At 37.8% G+C, this 16,574-nt stretch overlaps 1 protein-coding gene across 4 annotated transcripts; it reads left to right on the plus strand.

Moving 5' to 3' along the window:
• The first annotated feature begins 5,617 nt into the window (after window positions 1-5,617).
• On the plus strand, window positions 5,618-14,606 carry TAC1 (tachykinin precursor 1). Of its 4 annotated transcripts, XM_001171112.7 has the most exons (7): window positions 5,746-6,331; window positions 6,739-6,870; window positions 7,858-7,954; window positions 8,383-8,427; window positions 8,953-8,976; window positions 10,435-10,488; window positions 14,007-14,606. In XM_001171112.7, the coding sequence occupies exons 2-7, from the start codon at window positions 6,748-6,750 to the stop codon at window positions 14,051-14,053; spliced, it is 390 nt and encodes a 129-aa protein (XP_001171112.1). In that variant the 5' UTR covers window positions 5,746-6,331; window positions 6,739-6,747; the 3' UTR covers window positions 14,054-14,606. The 4 variants fall into 4 exon arrangements, with proteins under 4 accessions (XP_001171029.1, XP_001171087.1, XP_001171070.1 ...); XM_001171087.7 differs by lacking the exon at window positions 8,383-8,427 and having other exon boundaries at window positions 5,661-6,331; XM_001171070.7 differs by lacking the exon at window positions 10,435-10,488 and having other exon boundaries at window positions 5,675-6,331.
• The last annotated feature ends 1,968 nt before the right edge of the window (window positions 14,607-16,574 follow it).

Consider the following 16,574-nt stretch of genomic DNA (forward strand, 5'->3'; position numbering starts at 1 on the left):
CTTGACAATGACATCCAGTCAAATAACAGATGATTAAAAATAAATTTAAGAATGGCAAAGTGAGATTAAAAGAACTGGTAATGAATAAGGAATGTATTTAAACATACAGTGAAAGTAGACAACTAATAAAAGTATGGTAGCAATACTGAATGTGAATGTTATAAACTTGAACAATGTAAACTAATTATGTAACTGCAAAAATTGGGAAATAGGGGAAAGGGAAAGTGGGAAGAAATTTAAGAGTGCTAACATCCTCATCTTTCAAAATTAGGGAATTGATATTATATAAATATATATTTTTTAATGTTACAAATTAATACTAGCCTCTTCATGTTTATCTCTAAACCTTGCTTTTTTTAACTTTATTTAGGTTTGAGAGTACATGTGGAGGTTTGTTACACAGGTAAACACGTGTCACGGTGGTTTGTTGTACCTATTATTTCATCACCCACATATTAAGCCCTGTACCCAGTAGTTTTCTGCTCCTCTCCCTCCTCCCACCCTCCCCCCTCAAGCAGACACCAGTGTCTGTTATTTCCTTCTTTGTGTTCATAAGTTTGTATCATTTAGCTCCCTCTTATAAATGAGAACCTGTGGTATTTGGTTTTCTGTTCCTGCATTAGTTTGCTAAGGATAATGACCTCCAGCTCCATCCAGATTCCTGCAAAAGACATGATCTTGTTCTTTTCTATGGCTACATAGTATTCCATGGTGTGTATGTGCTACATTTTCTTTATCCGATCTGTCATTGATGCCCATTTAGGTTGATTCCATATCTTTGCTATTGTCAACAGTGCTGCAATGAACCTCTTGGCATATACCCAAATGAATAAACCCTGCTTTTTTAGCACCAGTCAGTTCTTTTATGAAAAAAATATCCTGTGGTGAACAAACATTCTTCACTTTAGTTTTGTTTTTCTTCTACTGATATCAAATAAAATATAAATAACTATCTTTTGTTAAAAATACTTACTAGGGTCTTATCCTATTTTCATAACTTTTATTTGTCTATTGCTCTATCCTTCTAATTGTATAAAATGCATACAAAGTACAATGCATACATTGTATGAAATGCATAAAATATTTTTATAAAAACAATCAGGTGACTTTTTCCCTTTAAAAATTGTAAGCAGGCTGGGCGTGGTGGCTCACATCTGTAATCCCAGCATTTTGGGAGGCCGAGGGGGGCGGATCACTTGAAGTCAGGAGTTCTAGACCAACCTGGCCAACATGGTGAAGCCCCATCTCTACTAAAAATACAAAAATTTGCCAGGCATGTTGGTGGATGCCTGTAATCCCAGCTACTCGGGAGGCTGAGGAGAATTGTTTGAACCCTGGAGGCACAGATTGCAGTGAGCTGAGATCATGCCACTGCACTCCAACCTGAAAGACAGAGCAAGACTCTGTCTCGAAAAATAATAATAATTATACATAAATAAGTAAATATTATAAGGAGTATACCAAGATGTTGACAGTGGTTCCTTTTGAGTGATGAGAAAATGGACAATAGTAATTTTTTTTTTACTTTTGTCCAGGTTTTAATTTATGTTGCAAATTTAATTTGCAACATAAAAAATGAGGTATTAATGAATTACTTGTTCACCAGTCTACTAATCATGAATTTAGCATGCATTAAACATATGTACTTTATTAATATGTATTTTTTCATAAACTTATCCTAGGAAATAAAACAGGTAATAAAGAATGCAAATATCTCAACCTCTACAATGTTCAAAGGGAAAGTGTGCAAAACGTGCATGTCTTAGTAGGATCCCTAAGTTAGCAATTAATGAATGATGTGGGGAATGTGGGAAATGTATTGTTGGATATACCTTTTATCTCATTATTGTTTATTACTCAATTCTATGAAATAACCTCTATTTTATGTACTATGGCACATTTACAACATACAGCATCTGAATAAAATTATACAACTGGTTATACAGAACTAGTAGTTTAGATATTATAAAGTAGCTGTCTTGTTACCTCATAAACCATAAACCACATTAGTATCTGAGAAATTAAAAAAATTTCTAAAATGTCCCACTTCAGGTATAGAATTTTACAAGATTTAGGGGGAAATTATCACATCGTTTCTTATATTAAAATAACAACAATAGCAATATAAGGCTAAACCAAAAACCTAAAAAGAAATGGTTACTAGACATAAGAGAGCAGAGAGATAGGGACTGAAGGTACACTTCTTTCAATACATAATGTTTTTTGTTTGTTTGTTTGTTTGTTTTTGAGACAGATTCTAGCTCTGTTGCCCAGGCTGAGTGCAGTGGCATCTTGACTCACTGCAACCTCCACCTCTCGCGTTCAAGCAATTAACCTGCCTCAGCCTCCCAAGTAGCTGGGATTACAGGCGCCCGCCATCACGCCCAGCTAATTTTTGTATTTTTAGTAGACACGGGGTTTCACTGTATTGGCCAGGCTGGTCTCAAACTCATCACCTTGTGATCCACCCACCCCGGCCTCCCAAAGTGCTGGGATTACAAGCGTGAGCCACCACGCCCGGCCACGTAATGTTTTTAATATTTGAGTTTAGAACCATGTATTTTACATAATTCTAAACTTACGTTTAAAAAATGATCCCTATAACTTGAGCAAAATGAGAAAATGAATCTACCTGTGTAAGAGTTGGTAGCATAACCATACAAAGAACTTGTAAAGAGACTTTATAACACAGTAATATGACCGAACATACCTGGTGTGATATGCCCTAAAGATTAAAAAAGAACAAAACTGCAAACAAAAACTCTTAATCTGTTTCCAGTAATGATATTGTTGATCATATTGGCACCATGTATTGGGATAAAGCTAATGAATAATCATGTTGATGTCATTTGGGGTATGGAAAAAGAGATGCAAAATAGAGTAGGTTAATTAAAAACTCTATGAGATCCTGATTTGAAAAGAAAGTCGGTATACGTTCATGATTATAGATACACACACACACACACACAGAGACACACACACATTGTTCTCAGCTCTGTCCGCTGAAAGGGTCTTGAAGCAATGAAGAACTCACTAACAACGTGTAAAAATAAAGCCCAGTTTATGATCTCTAATGGTCATTTTCAATTCTAAAATTAGGGCCCCTTAAAGGCAGATTTCGGGTCAGAAGCAAAACGTATATAACTTTGACCCGAAACATTTTGTCATACCAAAAACAAGAAAAAGCCATCAAAGCCTATTGGCATAAAGTCTCAGGAGTCACTTTGAAGAGTCACCTGCGGGCCAAGAATAGGTCTGAACTTCAATTAGAAGAATGCCTGCCATGGATTGAAATATAGTTGGCCCCCTGTATCCATGGGTTCTGCATCTATAGATTTAACCAAACGTAGGTCATAAATATTTAGAAAAAAATGCATCTGTGCTAAACACATACAGACTTTTTCCCTTTGTGTTATTCCCCACACAATACAGTATAACAACTATTTACACTGCCTTTATATTATATTAAGTATCATAAGTAATCTAGAGATTATTTAAAATATATGAGATGATGTGCATAGGTTATATTCAAATACCACACCATTTTGCATCAGGGACTTGAGCATCCACAGGTTTTGATACCTACAGGAGGTCCTACAGCCAATCCCCTATGCATACTGAATGATGACTGTATGTCAAATGTGTTTAAATCCATGAAGTCATAATAATCCTAATTTTTTAAAGTGGGTCTTATTAAAAGGTGTTAATTTACCAATTCATTATTTTCAAAATTGGTAGAGAGACATAATCAAGCATTTATCCCATCTTTCCTATATTAATAATGCTTTAGAATAACTAGTTGCTGAGAAACATGAAAGAAACAAGTCTGCCTACCAGACAAATAATGAATGATAAAATCAACATAGCACGGTTTTGAAAATACTAATGAATTAATAGATCTAGAAAATGATAGTCAATGGCTGCTAACAACTCAAAAGGAGAAACAACCACATATCATGTGCTTCCTACCAGAACAACACAACACATGTGAAGTAGTCTCTCAAAAAAAAAAAAAGAAAAAGAAAAGGAAAAAGAAAAAAATGTACAGAGGATCAAACTTCTAGATACAACTACCAATTAACAGGAAATAATCGAAACAGAGAAACAAGTTAAAAGGCAATCAGCAAACTCCAGAATGCGGTACACTCTCCTGACCTGTCTTATCAATAAACTACAATAGAGAGAGAAAGAGAGAGCGAATTACAGATTCAGGGAGATTTAAGAAACATGCAGTAGAAGGAATGTTCGTGTCCCTCCAAAATGCATGTGTTGAAATCGTAACCCCTAAGGTTATGGTATTAGGAAGTGGGGTCTTTGGAAGATAATTAGATCATGATGGTGCAGCTCTTATGAATGAGATCAGTGCCCCGATAAAAGGGACTTTGAAGAGCTCTCTCATTCTTTCCTGCCATGTGAGGATGTAACAAGGAGACAATATGACAGTCTGTAACCTGGAAGAGGGCCTTAAACAGAACCAGACCATGCTGACACCATGATCTCAGACTTCCAACCTTCGAAACTGTGAGAAATAAATTTCTGTTGTTTATGTCACCCAGACCATGGTACTTTCTTACAGCAGCCTGAACTAACAAAACCAATTGTAATGTATGGACTTCATTATAATTCTGATTTCAACTAGTAAACTGTGTGGGCCGGAATTAGGAAGCAATGAGAAATATTTGAATGCTAACTGGATATTTAATGTAAGGTATTATTTTATGTTGTTTTAGGTGGGATAATGGCGTGGATATGTTTTTATTTTTTTTAATTCCTACCTTTATACAGACATGCTGAAATATTTACAGTTGAAATGATTAAATGTCTGGGATTTTTCTCAAAATAATCTCAGTGCAGAGGAAACTGGAAGGGTTGTAGATGAAACTTGGAAGTGGATGTTTCTCTCTACTTTTGGATATGCTTATAATTTTCCATATAAAAGTTCTGAAAACGGAAAATAAAATGCTCACATTGTGAGGCTAAGGCCAAAAGAAATCAGAGATGCATGAGAATTTCCAAATTCAGGATTATTTAAGAACAACATAGAGAAAAAAATACTTCTGGTTTGAGTTGCAAAAATTTATTTCTTTTATGCAATATACTAAAAAATCATAATTAATTGAAAAATATAATACTTCATATGTAAAGGGGAGAAAACTACTCCACCAAAGATGTCACATCTTTTAATTCATTTGGAGATCAAAGAAATGTGTCTGCCAGGCAACCAAGGGCTCATGGAAAGGTGTGGTTTCTGTACAAATGCTATTTGTCTAATATTTTGTGCTGTTAATGACTGTCCCATTAGCATCTTCACTACACTTACTTTCATAGAAAGGAGAAACATGATTTACAGAGCCCTTTAGTGACAAGGGTGAGGATCCTACACACTATGTTGCTGGTTTCCTAGTCTTCAGCAAGAAAGTGTAGGAGAGAAGCAAAAAACGTCCTGTTCAACCCCTGCTCCTGGATGTGGCAAGGAAGAGGAGTTACCCGGCTTGAAACAAAAGAAATCCTAAGTCTGACACACAATGTCATGTTTAAATTCCCCTTTCTCCAAAATGTAAAACAAATCTGCTTCCATCTTCTAAAATACTATGGGACTAAACATCCTTTTGTTATGCTAAGGAAAAGCCAGTATTCGCGTTGATTTAGAAGAGGGATGTTCTGGTTATAGAAAGATGCTGTGTCTCAGAAACACTTAAATACTATTAAGCTAGAAATAGAAGGGAAAATAATGCTTCCCCGCATCTCCCCTCAAGCGTAGTCCTCTTTTTTTAGCCTGATTTCCGACGAAATGTCTGAATGCCTACAGTTATTTGGCCATCCTCAAAAGTGCAACTTATCCTGACGTCTCGAGGGACGGAAAAGTTACCGAAGTCCAAGGAATGAGTCACTTTGCTCAAATTTGATGAGTAATATCAGGTGTCATGAAACCCAGTTTCGAAGGAGAGGGGAGGGGGCGTCAGATCTGCAGATGGAAGCAGGCCGCTCCGGATTGGATGGCGAGACCTCGATTTTCCTAAAATTGCGTCATTTAGAACCCAATTGGGTCCAGATGTTATGGGCATCGACGAGTTACCGTCTCGGAAACTCTCAATCACGCAAGCGAAAGGAGAGGAGGCGGCTAATTAAATATTGAGCAGAAAGTCGCGTGGGGAGAATGTCACGTGGGTCTGGAGGCTCAAGGAGGCTGGGATAAATACCGCAAGGCACTGAGCAGGCGAAAGAGCGCGCTCGGACCTCCTTCCCGGCGGCAGCTACCGAGAGTGCGGAGCGACCAGCGTGCGCTCGGAGGAACCAGAGAAACTCAGCACCCCCGGGACTGTCCGTCGCAGTAAGTGCCCGCGCGGTGGTGGCCGCGGCTGCCCGGGTCACCCCGCCCCGCATCTGTCCGAGGTGGCCGCGCTGGGGGCGCCGCTGCGGCGAGGGACAGTGGGGAGACTGGCTTCCCAAACGCCAACGCCCCTCTTTGTCTTCCACCTGCAGAGTTTCCTGGTTTGAAGGTGTGGGTTGGTGGGTTAGGGGGCTGGGGGAGTTGGGATTCAGGGAGAAGAGGGTTGGAGAATCTTTGGGACGCGATTCTCTCGCCTAACCGGTACAGGTGAGACTTTAGTCCTTATGTTTTTGATCTCGGTTCATCCGTTGTGGGGCAGAAAATTCTGTTGCTTTAACTCTTGGATAACCACCCCTAATAGATACATTATTTCTCTCTTTGGTGTCTTCTCCCCTACCCCTTCCCAGAAATCCAACATGAAAATCCTCGTGGCCTTGGCAGTCTTTTTTCTTGTCTCCACTCAGCTGTTTGCAGAAGAAATAGGAGCCAATGATGATCTGAATTACTGGTCCGACTGGTCCGACAGCGACCAGATCAAGGTGAGGCCCCTTCCCAGGACGGCCCGCACCCTTCTTCCTGGGCTCGGGAGCTGTCACCTTCCCACGCAACAGCACCCTAGTTAACGTGGCAGGCACCGCCACCACGGAAAGAGGCAGCGGTTGCGTGCGAGAGGATGGAAAGGGGCACTATTTCCCGGGTTCCCCACCGGATTTTGTGCCCACGATTCAAGTTTCTTCCCGTGGGCGGCACCGTCCGGCCCAGGAACTCCCTGCAGTAGGGATGCCCTCCCGGATGAGCCCGAGATCCTCACAAGGAGGGAAATCTCGTAAGATTTCATCCCCCAGGACCTGGGATTTCGGGGGCTCGGGTCCAGCTGCACTGCCCTAGCGTCTGGGCACGGGCAGAGGAGGGCGCCTTGGTCGCGGGCAGCAGCGGGCACACGCGCGAGCTGCAGGGGGATTGGAGGGCCGGAGGCTGGAGGGAAGTTAATTTCCTGCCTTCACGTTTGTTTTGCGGACCTGAGGATGTAGCTTGAAGTTTCCCTTTAGAAACTCGTAGGCTACAGGCGCTGGGGAGCGCGCCTCGGAAAAACGGTGAAAGTCGTCTGTAAAGCGTTGTCACCCTTCCCCACCGGAGCCCCAGCCCCAGATCCCACACACCTGTGTGCATTTAGGGCGGTGAGGACTCTACAAAGCCGGCACCGAGACAAGACAAAGTCAGGTGGCGGCGCAGCAGATGAGGGAAGGTCCCCGGGCTGGGAGGAAAGAGCGGAAAGCGCTCGAAGCTTGAAGACGCCGAGCCAGCTGCTAACTCGCCCCGGCAGGCTTGCGGGGGGCGGGACGCGAGTTCGGCGGGGAGGGGCGCAGAGAGGCAGCGCCTCGGGAGGGACCCCGCTCAGCCCGAGCGTGGGGAAGGCTGCCTCCCCACGCCTCGGGGCCGGAGTACTGCGGGGGGAAGGGCTCGGGTTGCTGGGTGCCTCGCTCTGGTTGCCTTACACGCCCTTTGTCCGTGCTTTTGTCCCCCAGGAGGAACTGCCGGAGCCCTTTGAGCATCTTCTGCAGAGAATCGCCCGGAGACCCAAGCCTCAGCAGTTCTTTGGATTAATGGGCAAACGGGATGCTGGTGAGATAGGCGACCGTCCCTAGATGTCTTGGGCAGCCCGCCCTGTCTGCTCACTCCTTCCTGGAGTACCCCAGGGTCTCTCGCTCTGAATAGAGATTTCCACTCCAAGAGGGGTGTAATTCCCCAGGCGCGACATTGGCCCACACCGCACTAAGGCACGCACGGGCCCGCGGGGGGAGGGAAAGATCTGGTTCGCATGCCTCACTGTATTCGAGTGAAGCGCTCCCTTGACTAAAGATCCAAACTGACAAAGGGAAGGCACGGGCCTCCAGGGGTAGTACTGCGGATGATCCAAGTGCATGTGGAAGAGGATTTTATAGCATTCCCTGAGGTGAGAGTAGATTTGTCTTGGGATAGAAATATCGTTTCCTTGAATTCATCGCACGGTCAGTGGAACATGTAGTTAATGACAATTCGTCTCTTGTCAGATTCCTCAATTGAAAAACAAGTGGCCCTGTTAAAGGCTCTTTATGGTAAACATTCCTATAAATCTTTATTTTACTATTGTGAAAGCACATGTAGGAAAGTGAAATAAAATCTTTTATGGGCTGAAATACAAGATCTGGGTCATGCCTGTTTAATAAAGAGATGGATTTGCGCACTCTCTCTCGGTTTCTCTCTCTCTCTGTCACTCTCTCTGTCTCTCTCTCTCTGTCACTCTCTCTCAGTCTCTCTTTCTCTCTCTCTCTCAGTGGGTGGCCAGCCTTGAAGGTGGGATGTGTTACAGTCTTATAGTTAATAAGAGGCCTCAGAAGTCTCATAGTCCTAGGTTTGAATCCCATAGAAGGCACTTAATAAAAATTCCATTTGTTTGTTTAAATATTTAGTTTTTATGATTAATAATTTGTTTAGCATTTATGGTTCTGCTTTATTCCTCAGGATAATATATAGATAGAAAATGTTACATATTTTGAGAATCAAATTATTTTATAAAAGATATAATGTAGCATCTTTAAAAGCAAATCTATATGTGTTTGCTAATTTTATCTTTCTTCTAGGACATGGCCAGATCTCTCACAAAAGTAAGTTCAAAATTATTTTGACATTTATCAAATTTAAATGTAAAATTATATTGAATTTCACTTTATTTATCTTACCTTATTTTCTGTCATGACTCTAGGGCTTAATATGTTTAATGAAGACAATATAAGAATGGGGGAGATTCATATTACATCCAGAATATGGTTGTTTAGACATATTGTACTTAGCAAAGAGATGCATTATATTAAAAAAGAAAAAAATGTCTTTTAAGTCCCTTCAATTGTTAGTTTTAGATAAGAATTTCAATCCTAGGATTAGAAATCTACCATACATATTTCTTCCCACCCACCCACCCCCTAAGCTTACTTTCACTGTAAACAAACAAACAAACAAACACGAAACCCCCACAAGCATTTATAGGCATCTCCTAACTCATTTTAGTATGCTTGGTCCAATAATGATGTCATTTATTAGGGTCATCCAGCAGCCAATTAAATGGAATGAGTGAGTGAATATGAGTAGAGAATCCATACTAAAAATGAAGATGGGTAGAGATGCAGTTTTTTAATCCCCTAATTGAATGGGAAAACTCAATCAGTAAAACATTTCTTAGGGCAGCAAAGATGGCAAAATTGTGGTATGTGAAGGTCATTAAATTTGTTTCTCAGTTAATGGAACCGGAGTTGACAAGAAGTGGAAAGGGTCTATCTTCATCGTATTGTCCACTCACCTATTGTACCCTGTCATGGATTTGGTTCATTGGGTGGCAGAGCAGGCCACATTAACTAACGTAGCAGCTCTATTCTCAACTATTAAAATAAAAACCAAGAGAAATTCTCTCACTAGCATTGAAATAGTAACCTTTCCTAAGAGTTCATCTTTGAAAAATAAATAAATAGTATTCATATTTACTTTCTAAGGATTTGACTTTGAAGAGAATTATATATAAAAATTCTATGTAATAAAAAATGTACTCTGTTCATGTGAAAACTAATAAACTTTTCTGAAAGGAGTATCTTTTAATATCCAATAAAATAAAAACAGTGACCTTTTAGAAGATTATAATCATCAAGGAAAGGAATCTGGTTTAATTAAGGTCTACTTGCTGAGAAGTACAACTTATTAATAACACAAGGAATTATGCTTGGATATTTCACTCTCACACAAATGTGAAATTGACTTCCTAAAAAATCAAACCTAGCTCAAATAACAATATTTTATATAAAATATTTTAGACCCTTACATAACAGATAAAATATATGAATAAAGAGTGCTTGCTAATATTAAATATAGAATTAAGAAAAGTGGTTTCATTGTATTGTTTTAGTGTAATTCATAAAACTTTTAAGGAATCTTTATTTCTTCAGTCTCACCAAAACTTGAAGTAGATAGATATTTATTATACAGACATATATTCAGAAGCTTGCTTTGTTCTGGTTATAATAGTTTGTTTCCTCAAAGATATACATATTAAAATACCCCTAAATGTATTTTTCCAGGACATAAAACAGATTCCTTTGTTGGACTAATGGGCAAAAGAGCTTTAAATTCTGGTATGTATGAAATTATGACTGAAAATAGACAGTATCTCAAATCTATTTCTATTTTTTTCTAAGACATAGTTTTAAAATATTAAAAAGGAATGGTAGATATAAAAATGAGTATTATGGTGGAAAAATTTAATTGTTGTACTTGTAACCACAAATGGATTTATAGCTGGTTAAGCTAATATTACCACAGTATCTGTCTATTTCTCTCCAATCACCATTCTTACCAGTGTCTGCCCCATTTAATCATTACCAACCTGAATCTTTGGGTTAGTGCTATATTCTTTCCTGTAGATCTGTTAAATAAGCCTTGTTTAACCTTACTGAACTAAGAGGGAGTGGGGAGTGCCGGGAAGAATGAGGGTGATTTTCACTTGTTATCAAAGTAATTTGAAAGTTTTACAAGACATTACATTTGGCGATCTTCCAATACAAAAATAAATTCACAAAACAAATTCTTTATGCAAATTAATCACTTTTTATGAAGTTGTAGAAATTCAAAATCTAAACATCCTGATGGATGTTGGAGAGGACAAAAGTGATACGGTTTATTCCAGTACTTTCAAAAAGGAACACAATTAAATATCCTTGAGTGTTATAAATTGGTTCTGGCTATAATAAACTCCTTAGAGAGAAAGGATGCCACAATTCTCATTTTAATTCTGAACAACTTTTTCATATGATATAAAGGCTGCAGGTTTCCTTCTCTTCAATTTCCACCTTCTTTGTAAATACCACGTACATATATCTGAAAACCGTTATTAGTTAACTCATTCATCACACTGATTTCAAGGTAAATAACCCCTAGATCATTTTAATAGAAGCTCACTTTTTGTTAAGACCTTATAGCTCTTACCTCTAGGGCTTCTTGGAAAAGCTATTCAAATTCTATTTTGCCTTCAGTGAAAATAGAATTAAAATACTAAATACGTTATTAATTAGAAAGTAATCAGCAGCTGTCTTACCCATTTAGAATATTTCCAGTTTCTAGACAATCTATAAGATGTGCTGGCTTAATCCTTAATTATCTGGATCCTAAGAAAAATAATTATCCTAGTGTTTTTTAATGGAGATTTTTTTCTTTATTGTGAAATGTAAGACTTGGGTACATTAAATAAAACCACTTTCTGTGGGGCAAAAATCAAAACCCGCAATAGAAAAAAAAAGTTAACACAATCTGGGCTACAGCAGAAGCCAGAGAATATATTCATATAATTGAAAAGTTCTAAGTGTTTCATAATTGACCTTTTGATACAAAATTTCCAATAAATCTGGAATTTGAAGTTCTTGGTGAAGTCCACAGGACTTCCTAGTGTTCTTATTGGGTCCCCACTTTCTATTTAGACACTACCTTTGCATCTTCTCACCAGTCATTTTGGGCTGCCGAAGTGTAAAAGTGTAAGAAATTATCAATGTGCCTTAATGAAAAACTTGTAATTGTTTTATTAATATGTATTATCTTCCCACTTTTGGAAATGAAGTATAAATTTAAACCACAATGGCTTTTATTTGTATCAATACATACTAGTCCTCACTTAATTGTAGTTTTCTTGATAATCATATTAGTCATCAACTTTCCACTTCCAGAATTGATATAGGTTTCAGAACATGCTTAACTTTACAAATGTAGATATTGTACAAGTTAGAACAGATTAAATACAATTAAATGTACTTAAAATAATAACATAATTATAAGTAGTGATAAAAATCACTGTAGTGAATCAGGATCAATTTATAACTAAATCCTTGTTCCTCCATTTTAGTTAAGGAAATAGAAATAGGTGAAATATGGATAAAAATGTGATATGATCCACAGTCAATCAGGGATCTTTTTATGTACCTCATTGAGGCAAGGTTATCATAGCCTTAATCTATAGCCCTCTGATCTTTACCCACTCATGGTCAGGGACCCCTTTGACAATCTGATAAATCTAGATAGATGCCCTTTCCCAGAGAAAACCTCATCAGCTCATACACTCAAAAATTTATATCAGGCTTCAGAGGGTTCAAAGACCAGGTAAGAAACTCTGCTTCCATGTAAGAGGACATTATGTTCCAGCTAAATCACTGTCTGTCTTTAGTTGGTTTACATTAGCTTTCATCTAATTTCTCTGAGGAATAGAGTCATGTTACCTAAAGCTTGTCAGAGACTGAACTTGGGCCATTCATCCTGTTCCTAATATAATCAAACCAGAATGAGAAATAAACTGTTTCCTTCCCTCACGCCTGTCCAGTGTTGGCTCAGACTGTTCTGCCTCACAAGTGCATACTTAATTGATGTAAAATATGCAGCTTATTGTTAACCGCACTTAAAGGATAGTTGGGTGTTTAAGACCAGTATTAAAAGAGGGAAGTGATAACACTGGTGCCTTTACCTGCCTTCTCTGTCAGCAAATCTTCTCACTGAGGAAACTGTTTAGAGTAGCACTTATTATTCCTACAGATCCTTCACAGATCTTTCTACTCTTTCTGTTTACATTCAGTATTTTATACAGGCCATACTGAATTTCAAAAAGCATAGTCTATACCATACGTCTAAGTCTATAAGGTATTCGTTAAGGATGAAAAATATCCCAAAATACTTTTATTGCAACAGTCTGATTTTTACCCCTTTGTGGTTACAGATCCCTTTGAAATTATATATAATAAATATAATATAATATAATATATAATTTTGGCATTTTTTTGTCCAGATAATCAATGTATTTCAATTACTTGCTAGCTATATGTTAAATACCTTTGGAAGCAATAATTAATCCTTCACAGGCCATTAAGGTGCTAGTGAAAAGTTAAACAGTATGGTATTTAGATGGCTCAACTGACTTACCTATGGTAAATGGGCTGTTTTTAGTCTTGAGGGCAGTCCATCACTGGGAGGTATCCACAAGGTAGGAAGAGACCCCTACACAATTAGATGCCCCTTGAGCAAAGATCAGCAAACTTTTCCTGAAAAGAAACAGATTATAAATATTTTAGGCTTTGTGAGCCATGTAATCTCTGTTGCAACTACCCAAATCTGTTATTTTAGGCCAAAGCAGCCATAGACAATATGTAAATGAATGAGTGTGTCTGTATTCCTATAAACCTGTTTACAAGAACAAATGGTATTCTAGATTTGGCCCATGGTCTCTGCTAGAATAAAAGTCCCACATTTGGTTTTTATCCTACTAGTATTCCTGGTTATTTTAGGCATTGTCCTTTCTAGAATTCACTATGGGTATCTGCCACTGCTTGAGAAAGCTGCTGAGAATCAACACTGCAATATATTGTGGAAATATGCTTTGGGGGCACCAAGTATATGACAAATGATGAATGAAACCGAGTTCTGTGGTTAGATCATTTCCAATCAGGATAGAGACTGAGGCGGGATTGGAAGATGTGCAGATAACATTCTTAGAAATACTTCTGTAGAGGGAAAATGTCATTATGAGTTTAAAATAAATTACTATATGCCCTGAACTTTAGTTGTGTGACTCCCTCAGTGAATTCACTTAAAAAACACTTTATCTCTTCTTTGTTTTCAGAGGCTTATGAAAGGAGTGCAATGCAGAATTATGAAAGAAGACGTTAATAAACTACCTAACATTATTTATTCAGCTTCATTTGTGTCAATGGGCAATGAAAGGTAAATTAAGACATGCACTATGAGGAATAATTATTTATTTAATAACAATTGTTTGGGGTTGAAAATTCAAAAAGTGTTTATTTTTCATATTGTGCCAATATGTATTGTAAACATGTGTTTTAATTCCAATATGATGACTCCCTTAAAATAGAAATAAGTGGTTATTTCTCAACAAAGCACAGTGTTAAATGAAATTGTAAAACCTGTCAATGATACAGTCCCTAAAGAAAAAAAATCATTGCTTTGAAGCAGTTGTGTCAGCTACTGCGGAAAAGGAAGGAAACTCCTGACAGTCTTGTGCTTTTCCTATTTGTTTTCATGGTGAAAATGTACTGAGATTTTGGTATTACACTGTATTTGTATCTCTGAAGCATGTTTCATGTTTTGTGACTATATAGAGATGTTTTTAAAAGTTTCAATGTGATTCTAATGTCTTCATTTCATTGTATGATGTGTTGTGATAGCTAACATTTTAAATAAAAGAAAAAAATATCTTGAAGATTTTTGTCACATCTTTTATTAACATTTATGTCCAATTAGCAATCTTTCCTTTAATAGGTGAAATAGGTTCAAAGCGGTTTTGTCTAAAATGCAGTTTCTCTCTCTGTCATGCACTTTTTTTGCTAAATCACTTGTCATGAGATCATTTATGAAGAACACAATTGCATTTTGCATTCCAAAGAGTAAAGGCTAAGTTCTGGTTTTATATGCTTTTAATTCCTTTTTACAAATAGGATAATAATCTATTTCAAAGATATATTTCACTGATTATTTTCTTGTTGAGTAAAACATCAGCTCACTACCATTTCAGCCCTGCTCAGAGCCCAGGTATAAATGCTTCAGTGCCTGAGTCTCACTAGAATTAAGATAGCAAATCAAATTCTCACAAAGATTGTCGGAAGATGATACAGAAAGATGAGGTGTTGATAATAGGGCAACACCCTCACAGCAAAAATAAGAACTCCTTTCCAGCATTTCTAAGAAGTGCCTGTGAATTGCTAATACCTATAACACTCTCTCTGTCTGATAGAAGCACATGCGTCAGGAATAAATACCAAGCATTGAGAGGGAGGCTTGTGCATTTTGATTGATAAGTGTCCTTGGAATCATTTTCTGATTGCATAGAGCATGTGAAGTATTGACCAGTGGTGAAACAATGCAGACAAGCACTGTTCAGTGAAGTAAAAAAAATGAATTTAGCCTGGACTGGTCACTGTTGGTGAGCAATAAAACCATTTGTAGGAGAGAAGAGCTAAAGCATATTTTAACATTTATATTTTCAATTAAATTTTTTTTTAAAAACTCCAACTCATATTCGTTAGTACACAATACATCTAAATAATGAAAAATTATATAATGGTAAGCAAAATGGAGAAAACCAGAGTCATCCCCTAGAGCCCCACTCCCCAACAGCAATGTTTAACATTCCATTGAATAATAATTATAATAAATAATCATTAGCTAAAATTATATATGTACTTAATCACTCAATGACAAAAATAATTGTCATTATTATCATTTTACAGATGGGGTTATGAAGCTTAACAAAATGCTGGGGTCAGAGATTATAATAGGAGTCAGGATTGGAAATAAACTGAGGGGGAAATAGAGCAAATATCTAACAATGAAATTGATTAAGCAAACATGTACTAAAACAACAGAATATTATACAGTCATTTAAAGCAGCATCATGGTGTATTTAATAATGTGGAACATATATGGTATGTTGTTAGACATAAAGCAGTATTTGTTATATATATATTTACATATGTATTTACATATATATATAGTTTTTCTGCATAGCTGTTGTAACAAGGGGAACAATTTTAGTGGATAAGCACATGGGACTCAATGTCATACTACTCAGGTTTGAATCTTGGCTCTATCACATTATGAATGGCCTTGTAAAGATGGGCGAGTCCCTTAACTTTTCTTTGCCTTATTTTCCTCATCAGTAAAATTAGAATAACACTAGTACTCACTACATGGCATTCAGCTGAGGGTTCAGTGAAATGATGCCTGTAAAGCTTTGAACACACTCTCTCACACACAGCGAGCATTCAGTGAATGTTACCTGTTCCCATTTTAAGCTACTGTTCAAAATGCCAGTGTGAAAATTAGTTCTATATTTTAGCCATAAAAAATTTTTATAGGCACTAGACACACTGAACAAGCAACAGCATGGGGTGGTATTTAAATCTTTGCTTCACAAATTAAATCCAGGCTATATCACAAATTTGCAGTGCTTTGTGCTGTTCATTGCTGCACTAAATAGTCCCCATGGCCCCTTCCCACTCTGAAATTCTATAAATCTCTGTGGTATGATCCCACAGTGCTACATAAAGACATGCATTGGTGGAACTTCACTCATGCCTGCTTTCCCTCTAGGCCCAGAAACCCAGCAGCAACACAAATAGGAAAAGGGACAGAAACTTCAGTTTAAGTTTCTGCTCAAAACATTTATTAT

The sequence above is a fragment of the Pan troglodytes genome, chromosome 6, assembly GCF_028858775.2.
Source record: "Pan troglodytes isolate AG18354 chromosome 6, NHGRI_mPanTro3-v2.0_pri, whole genome shotgun sequence".
NCBI lineage: Eukaryota > Metazoa > Chordata > Mammalia > Primates > Hominidae > Pan > Pan troglodytes.